The sequence below is a fragment of the Poecilia latipinna genome, unplaced genomic scaffold, assembly GCF_001443285.1.
Source record: "Poecilia latipinna isolate Pla-1442-1.1 unplaced genomic scaffold, P_latipinna-1.0 Scaffold1078, whole genome shotgun sequence".
Classification (NCBI taxonomy): Eukaryota; Metazoa; Chordata; class Actinopteri; order Cyprinodontiformes; family Poeciliidae; genus Poecilia; species Poecilia latipinna.
Window position 1 is genome coordinate 119,898 of NW_015113694.1, and position 19,206 is coordinate 139,103.

A 19,206-nucleotide genomic window follows, 5' to 3' on the forward strand; every position below is an offset into this window, starting at 1 on the left:
AAGTTGCTTTTAGACAAAAAGTCGCTAAACATAGCAATAAATTGACAAAGTTGGCAACATTGATTCCCCTACGAGTAGCTTAACTCCCTCCATTAATCCACACTTAGCCACGCCCCCAATGTATCTTAGCTCCGCCCACTTTTGTGGAATTATTTAAAAAATGATCAGGGGGCGGAGCTAAACTAAACTTTCTCATGGGTGGTCAGTTACACTTTAACAGCATATTAACACTCTGATTGGTGCGTCTCTACCTACTGTACACTGCAAAAACATAAAATCTTACCAAGTATTTTTAGTCTAGTTTCTAGTGTAAATGTTTTAGTACACTTGAAAAAAGACTAAACTAACATAGTTTTTAGGATATAGTAGTTTGTTTTAAGTCAATAATACTTTAATATTGATTTTAAAAAAGTACTAGTTCCACTGGTAGATTATTTCACCAATAAAACATTTTTTGTTACTAGTTAAATAATCTAACAGCAGAACAAATTTTTTTTATTAAGGGATTATTTACTTAAAATAAGCTTGTATCTTACTGAAAAGTTACTTTAAAGTTAGTTTTTGACTGATTCAAAGTGTAGTAAGATATGTGCACTACAAACTAGACCAGAATACTTGGCAGGATTTTGTGTTTTTACAGTGTACTATTAGCTGTACACTGTTGGACTGACAGACTGAATGTAGACTGGAGATCATTTAGTTTGTTTTTTTTTTTTTTTCAAACTGAAGTGAATGTACGTCTTTCTCCAAAGAGACTGAAAACTTGCTCTGAAATAATTTCTGATATAATCAGCTTTCTGGAAATACCTTAGAAACTATTTTAAATATCCAATCCAGATATAAAATATTTAGAAAAACAGTTTCTCTTTAGTTTTAAAATGTGATTCTGTAGAAATAAATTTAGATTTCCTGTAATTTATTCTGTTTTTACCTCTGAAGGAAACTCAAACTGCGCCCAGCTGATGTGATGTCATCATGTTTTTATCATTATTTGTGTTAAACATCGTAGCTGATCTTTAGGCTAGGCGTTTAAGCTCCAGTTCTGACTGCACAGCTCTATTTATTCTATTGAATATGACGTTTTCCACCGTACGACCGTTCATTTTTAGCGAGCGAGTCTGGTGACAATGCAGCGCCGCCGCATTGGTTTTCCTCTGGAGATGCTTTGCATTTTGAGCTTTGCATGTGTTGGATTTATCCAGCTCTTCTTGTTTTATAGATCCAGATGCTACTTTTATATCGGTTGAAGCTCACGCTGATTATTTGTTCGTTGTGTGTTTGGGGGGAATCCAGATGTTCATGTGTGATTTTTCTGTTTGAGACGAGTTTTGAAGCCATCCTCTGTGGATTTTAAGATTAGTTTAATCTTAATAATGAAAAATGTGACGGATATTTTGGGAATATTTGGACAAAACAATTTGGTTGAACAACTTTAAAGAGCTAAACCCAGTTTTAGCAGCTGTAAAGTTTAAAGGAGGCAGATTTTAGTATTAGTCTCTACATGCCTGCTGCTGATCTGCATGTATAATTGCTAGAGAAAAACTAAAGTTGATTCTTTCTTTTTTTTTGTTGCACATTTTCAAACGTAAAAGCCTCATTAGAGGAAACAAAGCTGCTTGTGGATGTATATTTTTCAACAGTGAAACTCAAAAACATGTTTTTATTTCCGTTTTTGGGGGGGGGACAGAAGTTAAAGAGAAATGAAAGTGAAAATTTGTCTGAATTTATGAAATTAACTCCTGAAACTATAAGCAAAATGTAATTTTATTACAGAGACTTTATTTCTTTATTTCTTGTAATTAAAACTTAACAGCTACACTCACTGCGATTATTTACAAGAGTAGATCTGAAGTTTTTAGCCACAAAAGAAGAAAAATATTAGGAATTGTTTTCGTTTGCGGGAAATAAGCATTCAAATGTTAAATTATTATGAAAACTGCCGACATTTTGTTTATTTTCGGTTAGGAAGCAGGAAAACTTTCTCATCTTTTCTGACCCAACAGAATGAAATGTGTGCTGAACATGTTGACGTTTCTGCTTCCTCAGATCAGATTTAAGGAGGGAAACAGAAACACTGAGGCTTTTTTTCTCATTTGATCAATTTTAAGGACAGTTGATTAAATATCTGCACTAGTGAGCTGTAACTGATCAATGATTTTCAGTAGATATTGATGAAAAATGATTTATCATGTGATGAAGTAAATATTGAGATCATTAAAGTATTATTATACACCCTGTGCTGTACAAAAAAGCCTTTTTTATTTTCCAGATATTCTCTTATTATAAGAAGCTGCTGTAATCTGTCTGTGAAAAAAAGTAGATTCAAGGAACTTCTTCTGTTTAACAGCTATTGTTACTTCTGCTTCAAAGGGTCACTGAATGCAAGTACATATACAGAGCTGTGAAAAAGTATTTACACCCCTCATTTAATGTCTCAGGTCATCAAACTAGTGTTAATTTGAAACAAAAATAACCAAAAGTCAGTTTTCAAATGATTTTCTTATGTGAAGGAGGAATAAATAGAACCTGATTGACGACATGAAGTAGGTAAAATTATCAAAATTCACTGATCAGATTCATAATTTATTGATAAGAGAGAGAAAATTCAACCATCTGGTAGGTTTCACTGCAAAAACACAAAATTCTTACCAAGTATTTCTGTTTAGTTTCAAGTGCAAATATATCACTTCAAATAAGACAAAACTAATCCAGGAGTAACTTTTCAGCAAAAATATAGGAGCTTATTTTAAGTTAATTCTTTAATATTCATGAAAAAGTTCTAGTTGCACTGAGATTATTTCACTTATGGGAAAAATGTTTTGTTTTAAGTGAAATAATCTACCAGTGGAACTAAAACTTTTTCATCAATATTAGAGAATTATTTACTTACAATAAGCTGAAAAGTTACTCTTGAATTAATTTTGTCTTATTTCAAGTTTACTGATATATTTGCATTTGAAACTAAACAAAAATACATGGTAAAAATTTTGTGTTTTTGCAGTGTTTACATCTGAATGGTTCAAAAGAACAAAATAAAGACTTGGGAGTGGCCTAATCAAAGTTCTGACTGTGTTCAGGCGTTAAACTGGCCATTCATGCTGTAAAAACCTTAAGTGTTGTTGATTTAAAACTATTTTCCAAAGCAGAGAGAAACAGTGACCTAACAAACTGGTTACCAATAAACATGGTGGAAAACCAGTTACTGGGTTTGGGGTGTGATTACTTTTCCATGTTGGGTCAAGTTTGTTTGGAAAACCGTTTTCCCCTCAGTGAATAAAATCATTTAAAAACTGCTTTTTGCATTTACTCAGATAATTATTTCATGATTGGGACAAAAACCAGCAGGAATCTGGGGTGTAAATACTTTAGTTTGTAAACAACAGAAAATAAATAAAATGTTTTTACCCGTCAGGATGATGCAGGAACGCAGATCCATCCGAACCAGATCCTGTAAACATAGAGATTTATTTAAATCAATTACTAATAATCACTTAGCTATAAAAAAATTCAAATTTATTTAAAATCTACTATTTGAAGCTGGGAATATTCACTGAAAGAGGGTGTACTTTCTTTTTACTGTGCCTGTGAATAAAGGTTCACTTACTTCTCTGTTGGATTTGATCACCATGTTGAGTTCCTGGAGTTTGATGCAGCCGGTTTTTATTTAAAATCCCACAAATGCAGAGAAAGTTTTATAAAATAAAAAAACTCAGAGATTTAAAGTGATTTCAAAATAATTAAAAATTTTCAAAGCTGCACCTAATATGGACGGAAAGACGACAGCGTCTGAACAGAGGCAAAAACTAAAAATAAAAAATGTTTTAAAACAGAAATTTATGTTAAAAAAAATGTCCAACTGTAAAAGATTTGACTCGTAACGTCTCAGATGTTTCTGCAGGTTCACAAACAAAAACTTATCAAAGAAAAACAACAAATTCCCTGGATAAATATCTGGTTATTTTAAAAGCCACTCATCTTGACAGAAAAAAAAACTTGCATTAAACCAGCAATTATTAACTAAAATACACTTTTTGGGTCAGAAGAGAATAAACATTCGGTTATAGTTTGATGAGAAAAATGATAAATCTAAACCAAATTTTAGCTGAATTCCTGAATGAAAGAGGATTTAGGCTGTAGTTAGAGCATAAAGGAACATACAGGGGAGGAGTTGAATATAAAGCAGAGCTACAATATTCTAGAGAAATATTCAATCAGTTTCGACCTCTAAATGACCTTCAGACACACTTTAATCTTCCTGTTGGTCAAAAACAAAACATTTCCTAAATATAATTTATGAAAAGTGGAAAAAACGAGAAACTCTGTTTTTTTCTTTTCAAGTTTTATCTCAGCTGGAGCATAAAAACGTGACATTATGAACATTATTTCTTTACTCTGCATGCCGAAATACAACCAGATAAGACTTTGTTCATTTCCATTTATGCATAAACAATCTAAAACAGAATTAAGTCATTTAATATAAAATAAATTGCTCACATATAAGTATTTATTTTTTACTTTTAATTCTACTCATATGATAGAACAGGTGATTATGGTTTAATATGTCGCCCCCTTGTGGCGGTAGAGTTAAAACATCAAATTAAAACCTTTACAGGAGAAATCATTACGACAGAGTATCACGGCCAGGCAAAGACAGTAAACTACGTCATAAAATTACATTTATTCCCTTGACTTTATTCGTGTGATATTAAAACTTTATCTTCATATGACTATTCTCGTAAAATGACGACTTGATTCTCATGACTTTATTTTTCTTGGTATGGCCTTAGCACTCCGTCGCAGGTAAAATCTCAGCTGTGTGTTTTATTGTGTTATCAGTATTTGAGGTGATTTCTGACAGCAGGTGACTGATCATCTAAAGGAAGCGGCAGCGGCGCGTTGAAGGCGTTCGGCTCTCAGAGGTAGTCATCCTCGCTGGACGGCTCGTCTTCATCGTCACAGTTGTACTGGTACCAGTGACTGGGGCCTTCGCCGGGGTCGTCTCCGGGGTCGCCGCCGCTCGCCGTCGAGCTGTCCTCGGTCAGGTCGGACCCCGCCGAACACGCAGAAGGACTGCGGCTCATCCACCACAGCTGGTGGCCGAAGCTCCGCCCCCAGCTGCAGTGCTGACCAATGGGGCGCAGCAGGCGGATGAGCTCGGTGGCCTCCTGCCAATAAGACGTTCACTTACTGTGGCCCCGCCCAGAGCGCTGCTTGTTCATGTTGGTCAGCATCTGACTGATGTAGGAGGTCAACAGGTCGTCCATCTTGTAACCCTGGAAACGTAAAGCATCGATTTCAGTTGGTTTACGCCTGAATGAGCAGAGAGGCTCCATCGATTAGCTGATTACGCCTGACAGGCGATCAATCGACCAGATATTGGAAAACTGAAGCGCTCTCAGTGTTTCAGGTCCAGGAACGACTAAAGAGCAACTAAACCCCAAATCAAAGTTTTTTATTACAGATAAACTGTGTAAGTTGGTGCTTAATGGTTCTTTCTTTATGTTTCTGCGCAAATTGTGATATTTTTCTGTAAACTTATTTAATTCTGCAATATTTTGCCTAAACCCGTCTCAATGCTGCCCTCTTTGGGTTGAATGTGGCTACTGCAGTCAAATTCCTGCTTGGCCCCGCCCACTTTGGTAGATTTTTAAAGGTGACCTTTATGCAACATCAGTGTTGTATATTTTCATGCTTCCAATTTGGTTTCTTCTGCTTCTAAAAACAACCAAAGTGCTTAAAACAAACACCAGCTGTTTTATGGTGTCTGGAAAATGAGTTTCGAAAACCTTCTGGAATGTAACAAATCAGCAGGCACTGCCCGTTACCTAGCAACCACAGCAAAGCCCAACCTGTTACCTAGCAACCCAGGCTGAGCTCCAGCATGTTTGGTCAGCTGGGGGTGTTTTACCACCGTATGTGCTGTACAATGGCTGCTGGAAAATACAAGTGCTTTGTTGTTGACTTTACCATCCAGGAACCACTTGTTGCATTCATATTGGTTGTGCAGGAGGCTCTACTACTGTTTTTCAAATATGTACAGTTGTATAATTGCACATCTGTTTGCAGAAATTTTCATGTTTGAATGTTAATGTTGAGTTTGGGGCGTGATCAGCAGCAGCTAATTTGGACTTAAAGTGACAAAACGCCCTTCAACACCTCAAAATAGTTAGAATTTCATTATATATGAATGATTTTCAGCAGAAAATGTAAAGACTACGTTTTGTATAGACTGTAGACATGTTCCAACCTCTTCAAGGAAGCATTATTGGTCACCTTTAAGTAATTTTCTGAGTTCAGTAAAAGATGAAGCATGAAGCTAATTTTCAGTCGCCTACCAGTGAAGTCTCACAGAGCAGCTTGCTTCCTCTGACCAGGTTCCCTATGGTGATGTGGAAGTAGGTGTTCCCGCTGCTCCAGTTGGAGATCTTGGTGAAGGAATGGGTGGTCAAGATGTCCTGCAGAACCAAACACACAGCCTTTTTGGTTTTCCAGCTTTAATCATGTAAAAATTCAACCTCTGGAATCACGAAGCTCCTCATCTGAACGGTAAACGATCTGAAGACGAACCTTGGTCTTTGGGTCGATCAGACTGACTCCATGCTTGTTGATGGCAATCAGCAGAATCTCTGGGAAGTTCGGCTCCGTGGTTTGCTAAGCAGGAAACGCCATCGTGTGAAAAGGTGTGAAAATATATAAACTTTTTCTGTATTGATTTGTTAAAAATGTTACGACCTATGGAAATATTTGTTAACAACTTTGAAATGATAGTAAACAAAACATTTTGTTGCACGAACACTTGACACCAATTTAGTCTGATTTGGGTAATGTGGGTCGGAGCTGGTTGACCTTTTGACCTTTAAACTTTTACTAGTATCTTCAAAGCAAAAGCACCACAAATGAAAATCTAATAAGCAAAAACGTAGCAGAGTTGATCGGGTCAGAATTAAAATCAGAAAGCAGATCTGAGGAATCGACAGGCTTCGCTGCGTTTACCTTGACCTCAAAGAAGGCGGAGCCAAAGGTCGGCCATTTATAGATGATCTTCAGGAACATCAGCTTAGCCTCTTCCCTCGATTTCCCAGGCTGCTTGTTGAAGTACGCAATTATAGACTGCAATCACAATTCAGATTAAAAGTTAACATTTTATTTAACACTTAAAGCTGCAATATGTAACTTTTATAAAACATATTTTTTACTTTTTGTTGAAACTATAATCATGTCGAGACAGTTTGTTATGAGACAGATGATCTGTGAAAAAATGGAGCTTCTCCCAGGGCTAACTAGAACAACCAATCAGAGCAAGTAGGAGGGTCTTAGCGCTGTCAATCACAATCTCGTGTGGCGCTGCTCTGGGCTACACTGTAGTTAGCACAGAATGCTGTGAAAGCTAAGGCTAGTTAGCAATGATGACAGAACAACAGTTTTTCTGTAACTGTAAGTTGTTTTTCTCCGTTATTAGCACATTTAGCAGCGAGTACATGAAATTGATTGACAGCGCTAAGCCCCTCCTCCTGGCTCTGATTGTTTTTGGTGCATTTCTTCAAATCGTAGCTCAAAGAGTTGGTGTAGAAGATCAATCTTTATATTAAACTGTCACAACATGGTGACAGTTTTAACAAATATGTAAAAAAACATTATTTTTAAAGTTACATAATGCAGATTTAAAGGTTTTATGAATGTTTTTACCCTCCTCCAGTCGTCCGGAGACATCTGGCGGATGAGGTCCTGGGGAACCAGCTCACGGAGCATCTTGGGAATCGAAGGAAAGTGTGATTTATTGTCGTCAAACTTCACCCGAAAGATCAGCGCTGCGAGGTGGAAAACCTCCTCCCGAGAACACTTGTGGTATCCACGCAAATACTTAGGCAGCTCCTGAGAGGAAGGCGACACAGAGGAGACGCCGTCATGAAACGCCGCGTTACGCTGATTATTATGAGAAAGTAGAGTCTCAGTGGAAGGATCATCATCTAATGAGGCCGACCTGGTAATAATGGAAAATGGAATCAGCGAACGAATCCTTCCCAGGGACTGTGCTGGTCCACAGCTTCTTCATGAAGAACACCTGGTAGGTCAGAGACGGGATGATTCCTGCAGAAGTTCAAGAAGCGGCAAGTCGTCAAAGGCATCATCTAAAAACCTTAAATCTGCATCGAGTTCACAAAGAAAAGCTCTATAAAAATGTCTCCATCTCAGTTTTCAGCCATTTAGAAAACGGGAATAATTTTGATGAATCAAAAAGAAGAAAAGTTTAGTTTTGATTTAACCTCAGACATTTAGAAAAATCTGCATTATTTAAACATGTTTCATGAAAACGTCTCAGTCTGGCAGTAATTAGTTACACTGACTCGAGTAACTTTTTCGAAAGCGTTTCTTTTCGGAGTATTTTTATTATTCTGTCCTTTTACTTTACTTGAGCATTTTAATTATAAAGCATTGCTACTCTTGCGTAAAATTACTGATTATAATTAATTCAGTCACTTCACTGAATAAAAAACAAAAATTCACCAGACACAGACCTGCACCTTTTGTTCAAGTTTCATGGAATTTTATTTATTTATTGTTTTGTAATTTAATTATTTTCATTTTTGTCTCTACAATATCAGAATTACCTCATAACTTTATATTTTGTTTGGCTGGTTTTTAAAATGCTAATTGATTAATGTTTTGATCAGTTACTCAGTGCTTGAGTAATTTCTTTGATAACTACTTTTTACCTTTACTGAGTAAAAATATGTTGAAATATTGTTACTTTTATAGAGGTCTTAAACATAATTAACTATTTTCAAGCTTTCAGCAGATGCAGGAACAAACCGTCTTTAGCCGGTCGGGATTTCTTGATCCAGTCTGTTAAATGGCGAACAAAGTCGAAGAAGAAATCTCCCTCTGGAACGCTAATGACCTGCAACACGAAATAAATTAATTTATTACAATTTACTCTTTTGATATTACAAACATTTTGCTATAACATTCAGACGTTAGCAATTCTCATCACTTTAGGTTGTTGAACTGTTAGTTTGCCATAATTTTCCGTTAACAGATGTTCAGTTTTGCTCCTGGAAATCTGGCAGCGGAGTTCATGACCTCTGACCTTTTCTGAGATCTTGACAAAGAGGCTGAACCCTTCGGAGGATTTGAGCAGCAGCCTGGTGGAGATGTTCTGGCAGAAATCCTTCGCCTTGGTGCTGGACTCCACCTCGAACGCCTGCAGATTTGAGTCCAGGACGGTTAGAAAGCGTCTCGGTGGATGAGCGAAGCTTCAAGCGCTCGGCCTTTTGGCTCCTACCTCGTCTGTGTCGTCTGGAAAGTAAACCTTGTGAAAGATTTGGGTCGTTTTATGTTGAATGGCTTCCACTTCCACCAGATGAGGGGGATATTTTCTGGACCCGTTCCTGTGAAAAAGGACCAAAGAAAATCACAGTATTTATTTATTTGCTGATTTTATTCGTTTATGGTTCAAAATGAACATGTCACATTCTGACATAAACAAGAATTTTAAAGGAAAAAAAAGTTTGAAGCAAAAATCTTGTATAGCGTTACCTTTGTCAAAACATCAACCAACCATCTGCATAGATACATTTTTAAACACAAAACAGGAAATGTTTATATATAAACACAAGAATGAATCAACATATAGATAGAATATTTGTTTTATTATTTTCTTAAAAGTCCAAATTAGTTAAACACCAGAGGGCGCCTCGGAAATAAATCAGTTTTCTTTATTTATGGCTGCAACTAACAATTATTTCAGTTATCGATTATTCTGACAATTATAAGACAAAACAAATAAGATTTTTAATTTATCCACTTAAGTCTTTTTTCCAACATTAGAAATACATATTTATGCAAACAAATAAATACATTTCTAAATAAAGAATATAAACATTTTATCTCTCAGGATGCAACAACACAGCATTACTTTAGTGCTTAATAGAAATTTTATTTTACTGGATTTGAACCAGGTGAAGCTAAAACTGTTTTGTTTTTTTATCTTAAATGCAAAATGCAATTATTTATTTTTTTGCACAGCTTTTGCTCAGTTATTGCTCTGAATACGTTACTCTCTCAGCCCAGGGCCTGTACTTGAGTCTGTAAACTCCAGTTGGCGATTACTTGATTACTAAATTAGTTGACAATTATTTCAATAATTGATTAATCATTTCAGTTTTAGTTTTTCTTACCAATTTAAAACAATGTTCATCAAAAAAAAAAAAAAATCTGTGAAATGAAGATTTTTTTGGCCTGTTAAGAGCGAAAAACCTATCTTTAGAGATGCAAACAGAATTTGGAAGTTAGATGTTGTTTTGTGTAAAATAAGAGCAGAGATGCCGTTAGTTTTACCGCAGCGCTTTGTGCAGCCTCTGCATGCAGTCTCCAGAGAGCGGGTGGTGCTTCTTGGACTGGAGGAACCGCTGGATGTGCGGCAGCAGAACGTTACTGGGAGGAAACAGACCAGTGCACAACCAGAGCAGCTCCCAGCCTTTCTCCTCGCTGTACCTGCAGCAGAGAGAAACTCATTCTCAGCTCCTGTTCAGAATTGATTCTTTTATTCTAGTTCCTTATCAAACAAGGTCAAATTCATCACAAACTACAACTCAAACCTCTAAGTCAGTCTGAAACTTTCCTTGGTGGTCCGTGGCCGCCCTCTAGTGGTCCGTAAGGTACTGCATGTAGACGACCGTTACTTTGCTGTGACATCAGCTCAAAGTGCGACGCTACAGTTAGCTTAGCAAAGGACTGTGTTTAAAAATAATAATGGATAAGTGGCTTTCTTTTTAGTGAGTCACTAAAAATAAAACCTGAAGTTACCGGTGTTAAGAAAACAAGGCCAGGATTATTTATATGATCGTCATCCACCAGCGAACTGATTCCTTTGAACAAGTCTCAGTTGGTGAGAACTGTTCTTTTTTATGACTGCTTACTTATAATACTCCTGTCACACATCAACACCTATTGTTATTCTTATTTAAGTAATAAATTATTTAATTGGTGAATAAACATAACAGATAGGAAATGGTGGATAATTTTTATATTTAATGGTGCAAAAGAGGATTTTTGTTTCTGCCAAAGTAACTCAAGTCTATTTTTCTTTTATTGTGATTCTAAGTTACAAATAGCACTAAAATATTAATACACAGAACACTTTGTAGTAAAGAAACTTAGTTTTTGATTTCCACGTGTCACATTTACAAAGCAGCATCTGAACAAAGAAAACAACAAAAGTGAGTTAAGAGACGAATGTTTTCATTTCCGGTCATATAAATGAAGATGTTGTGTTATTGTGGGGAAATTTCAAGCCCGGTGGTCGGTGAGTGTTTGTTAAATGGTCCTCAGCAGTAAACGTGCTGTTTTTAGGGTTTATGGCAGTTTACACACTTGACGTGATTGTCCGTGAGCTGTTTGATGATCTGACAGTAGATCTCGTCTTTCAGCGGCTCGGCCTTCAGAGCTCCTTCAAAGATCTGGTCTGTCAGCTCGTTGACGGAGCGCGTCCGTTTGGACGGGTAGTCGCCCATGTACTTCATCATCGGTGGGATCAAAGGTCAAGGAGCCTGATAAACGTCCTGCTGTTAGTCTGTAATTTTGGACAGAAGCTTACAAACATCCATCAGGCATAAACAGCTGTTATTGTTCTGAATACTGGATCATTCGTTAAGCGATTAGGAATATTAATCTATTCCGACGATTAATCAGATTCTTTAAAAAGGCACATTCTGTGGATTTTTCATTTAACCACTTAAGCTTATTTCATACAATATTGGAAATACATTAAAAACTACAAACAAATAATTCAAATAATTTTTGGGTTAAATCAGAGCAGTCCTTTAGTAACGGGTTGATTACTTGTAGCAAAGAATGCAGCTAAAAAAAACTATTTTTTTATTATCCAATTAATAATTGAATAGAAAATGTACTCAGTAGGAGATTTTCTTTACAAAATTTGGACAAGGTGAAGGTAAAACTGCCACTTAAGGACTTTTCGGTAGAACGTATTTACAAAAAATTTTTTAAATCTTAAATGTGAAATATTTATATGTTTTGTTCTGAGTGTGTTGTTCTTAAAGACAACAGCTTGTTTTGAGTCTATGCTCCATTTTTCAATTAATCAGTTACTGAATTAGTTAACTATTATTTCAATAATCTATTAATCACAATTAATGCAATTAATTATTTCAGCCAAAAGAAAAATTAACCCTTTCTATGGTGTTAAAGGAACTCACTAACCAGATATTAAGACCCCTCAACACCCTGTAGTATACATAAGATTTAAGTTAATTTATGAACATATTTGTGCCTATATGTATAATTTTGACTCTTTGTGAATTAGAGAAAATCTAAAATGCATTAAAATTTGTTTTAATGTTTTAATGCATTTATTTGTTGTAAAGTGATTCAACTTTAGCCACAATCAGCGTCTGCAAGCTTCTGACCAACACAGACTGTCAGCCTGACAAAAACATTTCAGATAAACTCTATTAGTTAATGAAGTGGTACTATTCAATGTAACGACCGAGCCTGTGTTTATTCGTAATATTTGTTGTGTTTAAAGGATATCTATGAAGGCCATGCAGGCCTCCTGTGCCAGCTCCTCATGGCCAACCACCTTCTTCAGCAGCGGCAGCTTGAGTGGCTCTCTGGTGCAGCTCCACATCTTGTCTTTCCCTCGGTTTTTGGTCACCATCACTCTGCTCAGGGTGTGTTTGGGAGGAGGTCTGGAAATGGCAGGTAATGTTCACAATACCGTATTTTCCGCACTATAAGGCGCACCGGATTATTAGGGGCACCTTCAATGAATGGCCTATTTTAAAAAATTTTTCATATATAAGGCGCATAGAATAGATGCTACAGTAGAGGCTGGAGTTACATTATGCATCCACTACATGGAGCTGCACTAAAGTGAATCTCAACAAAACGGTCGACTCCGGTCGGCGAGGAGAGCCTTCAGCGACTGGGCCGGGGCGTGGCCGGACGATGGTCGCCATTCTCCGTTCGCGCACAGCCTGTTCTTGTAGAACGTGGTGCTAAATGACCTGCAGACGACCTGATTCTAGACGGTCGGTAGGTAGATAGGTCAGTCAAACTTTATTAACAAACCAGCGTTCTGACAACTATCCCAGCATGCACCGCTCGCTTCTTCTTCTAAGGGGGAAAATGAAGTCGGCGGCTGCTTGCCGTAGTTGCTAGACCTGTTGTGGCTCAATATTGGTCCATATATGAGGACCGGATTATAAGGCGCACTGTCGGCTTTTGAGGAAATTGAAGGTTTTTAGGTGCGCCTTATACTAGTGCAGAAAATATGGTAGATTAATGGGGACATTTTATGATAAATGAACATTTTCACATTTTTGTACTTCCACTTGGGCCTCAATTGCTTCTAAAAACAACACAAGCACCTTAAAAACCAAGCAGGCATTTTCTGGAAGTGAGTTAATGTTTTTTGATGTCTGGAAAGTGAGCTGCTTCAAAAACCTCCGGAAGGTAACGTCACAAGTCAGCAGGCACTGCCCGTTACCTAGCTACCCCAGCAACCCCAGCAGAGTTCTGACCCGTTACCTAGCAACCCCAGGAGAGTTCTGACCCGTTACCTAGCAACCCCAGCAGAGTTCTGACCCTGTTACTTAGCAACCCAAACTGAGTTTCAGCAGGTTTGGTCAGCTGGTTTTACCGCTGTATGCGCTGTACAATGGCTGCTGGAAAAGACAAGTGTTTTGTCATTGACTTATCATCCAGAAACCACATGCTGCAATCTTGTTGGTTGTGCATAAGGCTCTGCTAATGCTTCTCAAAGACATGCAGTTGTATCACTGCATATCTTTTTTGCAGGAATTTTCATGTCAGAGTGTAAACATTAAGTTTGACCCTCCTAAGAAGACGTCTCACTCTTTTGTGTTTAACATTTTACACATAAATGTTCAGGTTGTACACATTTGTACCTGAAATAGTCATAGGAAAACTCCTCCAGAGTGTAGGGTTTCTGTCTGTCATCCGTCTCTGGCAGGATGATTTGAGAAACACGAACCGACTCCTGTCGCTGGTCTGGTGTCATGGTAACCAGCGCCTAATTGGGTGGAGTAAATGGGAAAAATATTTTCTACGATTTAAAGAAAACTTTTAGGAAAATATGAAACAAGCAAACCTAACTTACTGTAAACACTTAAAAAAAAATAAAAAAAAAACATCATTACGAGATTTCGTGTGCGATTTTCACTTACCACTACTTCTGGTTGGGGACGAGTCATGGACGGCAGAACATAAACAGAGTCAGCTGGGAAATCTCCTCTCTGATTGGTTCGTTCGTTAATGCCATGCGCCCAACCGGAGTTGAGGACCTGCTCGCCGGTGTCCTGGTCCAAAATGATCAGGTCGCCCTTCCGAAAGCTGAGGAAGGTCGACTCCTCACCTGCTGCAGGAAGACATCAACACACCTTAAAGACGAATTCACGCATCACATCGGCCATCTTTAAATCAACACAATTAACAAGCTGTATGAAACTCTTCAAGGAACTGAAGTAAAATTTACTGAGCAGAAACTAATTTAATTGGTTTCCAATGGATAAGCATGAATTTCTAAAATAAACTGCAATAACAGAGAACTACAGATATTTGGGACACATCAAAAGAACAGAAGCATGAATGACTTGGTGATCTATGGAACTACAAAACTACCAAAACTAAAACGACAATTTTCATTAAAATCTACTTAGGTTTATTTTTTCACCTTACAACATCTTCATGCTTATAGTTTTAGCCAGTATCTACGTATTCATTGTCTTATTTCCTGTGTTACATTACAGTATTTTCTTACAGCAGTGTAAGAATATAAGGTAAAAATATTTCAAAACCCTGAAAACAGCCAAAATTATGTGCAGTAAAAGCACAAAGTCACAAGGCTTTCAGTTCAGACTGCAATAAGGCGTGCCGTGAAAAAGTCTGATTTTGGTCAAAGCTGTGGGAGCGCAGCTCAGGACTTACCAGCATTGGAGCTGTCCTGCAGTGCAACCACGAACTTTGACCTCTGCCTCAAACCCTCCAGAAAGGTCACCACCAAGTCCCGAATGTCTTCTGCGTTGTTGGAGGTGAAGGTGAACTCTTCTCCCTTGATGGTTGCCAAAGTGAAACTCTGACCCTGCAGCTTCCCTCCCCTGTAAAACCAAAAGCAGGTCAGGTTCTGGACGTGAACGCTCGGGTCTGGGTCGGTTTGGGTCGAGGAGGAAGAGCGACGACCTGCTGCTGGAAACCGCCATGATTTCTGGGAAAGAGAGTTCCAGCAGGACCTGCTCCTGCTCGTCTACAAAGTAAACGCCGGTCCAGTTGACGGCAACGATCAGGTCGTTTTTAGGCAGACTGGGACCTGAGAGCCAAAAACAACAGGGACAGAGGAAACTTACTGGTTTCCACTAAACAACAAGATGGGTTTCATTATGTGGCAGAGGATCAAAGTAAGCCTTTAGTCGCATGATAAACCAAAATGAGATTAATAATTTCAGTTCTGGTGTTGGTTGTGTGTGTGTTGAGTTTTTATTTCTTTCTTATTTAGTTAGTGTTGGTGTTTTATTTTGGACATTTAAAAAGTCTTCCAGTTCCAGCATTCTGTACAAAATTAAAGTTTATTCATCTTTGAGAGGGAAAACTTGTAATATTATTCCATTATCAGGTTAGTTGAAAATGGTTTCAAAATAACAATTGTTTGTCCCAGTAATAACTACTCTAATAAAATACTTATCTATATCTATATTATCTATATTTATCTCATGATTTAGAAGATCCTCACCAGGCCTGTCGCAATTTGCAATAAAACAATTAATTTCATTATAAATTGAAACAACTGCAATAATTTCCAATTACTCGTTTTTCTCTTTCTACCAAAAATTGGATGATAGTTTTCAGTCTGGTGTTTTGGTCTCAAACTTTTTTAAAGGACAATTTTGTTTAAGGAGACTTTATAGTTTGTTGTTTTGTTTGCTTATTTTGGACATTTAAAACATCTTCTAGTTTCATTTATCGCAATGACTTCTGGGACAGTTTCTTATCCACAATAACAAAATACGTTATCATGACAGGTTTTAATAAAACATAAATGTATTTAAACTCTGATGATGTAGAAGGTTCTGACCTGAGAACCTGAACGCTTCATAAAAACGGGAGAACAGCAACGGCCACTTATGGCGAGCAAAGTCCACCACTTCCTCCTTCACCTTCTGAGAGTCGAACCTCTTCTGGGTGTAAATACCCTGAGTCAGCAAAACAGAGACGTTAACAAACAGAAAATAAATCATTTGAACTTCAGGAGCTGCAGACACGTCAGGCTCTATAGACTCTAAATGCATTTTTTTGCACCTTTTTATGTGCAGCCATGATGAAATGAGCCCACTTTTCCACCGTCTTGGACGTGCCGATCTCTCTGTCCGGGACGTAGGACGGGATGAGGCTCAGCAGGCGGTCCAGAAGAATCTCCGAACCGTAATCAACATAATACTGCTGCGAGGCCAGCTCCGCCAGGTCGTCCTGGAGACGCAACGAGACACAGAAACACAGGGGTTAGGGTGAGTCTGAAGGAGCAAAACTTTGACTTATCCTCAGCAGTTGTCTGATCTATTAACCCATTAATAGATTATAAGACCACAGAGTAGAATAATCCTTTATTAATCACAGAGTGGGAAAAATAGATATAAATATCTAAAAACATAATAAACAGCTGTATATTAATTACTCCACAAATCTGGAACAAACTTACAGAAAAATTGCAAAACAGCCAAAACATATTTAGATTTAAGAGTTTCCTTAAATCTAGACTAAAACCCGCCAGTTGAGAGACACTTTTGAAACATTATGAATGAAACATCAACATTTTGATGTGCAATGATGGCACTTGATAAAATGTGATGCTTCAATTGCTGACTTTGTGTTTTTATGATATAAAACAATGTGCTGTAAATAAACATGAACTGAACTGAAAGCATATTAATAAAGTGTCTACAGATAAAATAAAGTTAAAAAGAAACCTGTTCACTGTTGCATCTGACGGGATTTCAATGTTTTATCAGGATTTCTGCAGGTTTCACCAACTCAAATTTAAGACGTTTTAATACCTTTATAAATTAAATGTAAAGCTTCTACAATGACAAAAAATTTACAAAAGAAAATCCCAACTTATAGAAGTAATGGGAGCTTGTTTTAAGTAAATAATTCTTGAAAACAAATCAAAACGTTCTGGTTTCACTGGCAGATTATTTCACATGTAACAAGGAAAAAACATCTTGTTATAAGTGAAAATATCTGCCAATGGAAATAGTACTTTTTAATTTATATTCTCTCCTACCTCTTGCTGAAAAGCCACTTATAAGTCAGTTTTGTCTTATTTCAAGTGTACCAAGATGTTTGCACTGGAAACTAGCTGTAAATATTTAGTAAGATTTCGTGGTTTTGCAATGTACAGCCTTAATTTTAGATACTTTCTACATTCCCATAAAGCTTAAAATAAAGCGAGTCACCCTGTCGCAGCGGTATTCCCCAAACTTGACGCCTCGGACGATCTGCTGGTAGATGAGGTTTGTAGCGACTTGGTCTTCGACTGGGCTGTGCCACGGCGTGAAGATCTCCTTCCTGAAGAACAGCCTCCAGGGGGCGTTCCTCTCCTGAGCGCCCTGCTCCTTGGCGTACTGCTCGCACTGCGACACGGCGTCCATCACGTGGTCGTTGCCGCTGCCTAAAGACGAGACCTGCAGGAGGGGGAAAGGGTCGTCACGGCAACAGCGTTACAAAAGAGATTCACAAATGTAGCTACATGCTAATAGAGAGAGAGAGAGAGAAATGGAGAGAGAAAAAGAAAGAGAAAAAAGGAGAAGAAGAGAGGGAAAAAGAAAGTAAATGGAGGAGAAGAACAGAGATAAGTGGTGGGTGGATGGACGGATGGACAGATGGACGGATTATGGACAGATGGACGGATGGATGGATGGATGGATGGACAGATGGATGGATGGATGGACAGATGGATGGATAGACGGATGGACAGATGGACGGATGGATGGATAGACGGATGGACAGATGGAAGGATGGATGGACAGATGGATGGATGGACAGATGGATGGATGGACAGATGGATGGATGGACAGACGGATGGACGGATGGACAGATTAAGCTGACTAAGCCATGAAAAGCAGCAGATCTGAATCCAGGCTCAGCGGTTTGCGGTCCGACCTTGTCGAACAGAGCGATGTACAGAGAGAAGCCAAATCGGTCCTTCAGGTTGATCTTGTCGGACAGAGCGTTGCAGAGCTCCTTGGCTGTCGTCGCCGAGTCGGTCAGCAGCGTTTTCGTCGTGCCGTCCATGAACGTCACGGGCAGCATGATGGGCTTCTTGGACTTGGTGGCCTGAGCGTTGATGTCAGAACTCGGGTCAAACTGATTTCCGCTGAATACCAGAAAAATGCTGCAGCTTGAAGCAGATCGATGCGTTAGTACCTGCAGCTCCAGCCAAGATGGAGGCTGTGTTCGCGTCCCGTTCACAAACGTTCGCCTCAGCCTTTCTTCACAGTACGGAGCGTAACCCGGCGGCCCGCTTCTGATGAAGTTCCTCAGGTACTACGGACAGAAAACCTTCATGAAGCCATGTTTTATTCAATAACTAAAGTTTATTTTAGGTCACTGTTTTGATTCTGACCTTTACAAATTTGTCTGATGGGGCGAAGCAGCCGACGCAGAGCGAGACGAGGATCCAGCCGCGCGCGTGAGAACTCTTGGACGGGTTCTGACTCAGCTGCTTACAGATCTGACAGTAGATCTCATCCCTGACACACACACACACACACACACACACACACACACACACACACACAAGTTCACATTTCTACCCACTGTGTGTTACTGACTTCCATTCATTTCAGTAACTGCATTTATGCTAAACCCAAACATTACCCTATCCCGGGGTGTCCAAAGTGCGGCCCGGGGCCATTTACGGCCCTCAAAATGATTTTGGCCGGTCCTTCATCACAATTTAATAATATCTTAATGTGGTTTGCCAGTTCAGGAAGGAAGTCTGATACAGATATCTACTTAAAAACAGTTTTAGCGTGCAAATTTCACTTAAAAAATTAAACAATTTAACATTTTACAAAGGAAAACATGAGGTGCAACACAAGCATTCATCCAGGTTTTTGCTTTGAATTTAATTTATTTTAATAGTAAGAAGGACAACAAACATCCAACAAC

At 38.3% G+C, this 19,206-nt stretch overlaps 1 protein-coding gene and 1 long non-coding RNA gene across 8 annotated transcripts in view; both read right to left on the reverse strand.

The window, feature by feature from the left end:
- Window positions 1-24: 24 nt before the first annotated feature.
- On the reverse strand, window positions 25-2,665 carry LOC106959424 (uncharacterized). Its single transcript, XR_001427344.1, has 2 exons — window positions 567-2,665; window positions 25-535 (listed from the first exon to the last, which is right to left on the reverse strand). It is a non-coding gene; the product is annotated as an uncharacterized LOC106959424 (long non-coding RNA).
- Window positions 2,666-4,322: 1,657 nt separating this feature from the next.
- The window catches only part of LOC106959425 (unconventional myosin-VIIa-like), a 58,959-nt gene continuing 44,075 nt past the window's right edge, over window positions 4,323-19,206 (reverse strand). For all 7 annotated transcript variants that reach the window (XM_015051992.1, XM_015051989.1, XM_015051990.1 and 4 more), the window contains 22 exons: window positions 18,659-18,785; window positions 18,460-18,579; window positions 18,196-18,369; window positions 17,490-17,717; window positions 16,336-16,503; window positions 16,112-16,229; window positions 15,223-15,349; window positions 14,971-15,140; window positions 14,211-14,401; window positions 13,932-14,056; window positions 12,553-12,710; window positions 11,374-11,527; window positions 10,339-10,494; window positions 9,284-9,389; window positions 9,089-9,202; window positions 8,812-8,899; window positions 7,982-8,088; window positions 7,687-7,872; window positions 6,994-7,110; window positions 6,568-6,651; window positions 6,336-6,455; window positions 4,323-5,273 (listed from right to left, as the gene is read on the reverse strand). In XM_015051992.1, coding sequence (XP_014907478.1) covers window positions 5,181-5,273; window positions 6,336-6,455; window positions 6,568-6,651; window positions 6,994-7,110; window positions 7,687-7,872; window positions 7,982-8,088; window positions 8,812-8,899; window positions 9,089-9,202; window positions 9,284-9,389; window positions 10,339-10,494; window positions 11,374-11,527; window positions 12,553-12,710; window positions 13,932-14,056; window positions 14,211-14,401; window positions 14,971-15,140; window positions 15,223-15,349; window positions 16,112-16,229; window positions 16,336-16,503; window positions 17,490-17,717; window positions 18,196-18,369; window positions 18,460-18,579; window positions 18,659-18,785 — 3,031 coding nt within the window. In that variant the 3' untranslated portion in view covers window positions 4,323-5,180. The remainder of the gene's footprint in view (window positions 5,274-6,335; window positions 6,456-6,567; window positions 6,652-6,993; window positions 7,111-7,686; window positions 7,873-7,981; window positions 8,089-8,811; window positions 8,900-9,088; window positions 9,203-9,283; window positions 9,390-10,338; window positions 10,495-11,373; window positions 11,528-12,552; window positions 12,711-13,931; window positions 14,057-14,210; window positions 14,402-14,970; window positions 15,141-15,222; window positions 15,350-16,111; window positions 16,230-16,335; window positions 16,504-17,489; window positions 17,718-18,195; window positions 18,370-18,459; window positions 18,580-18,658; window positions 18,786-19,206) is intronic.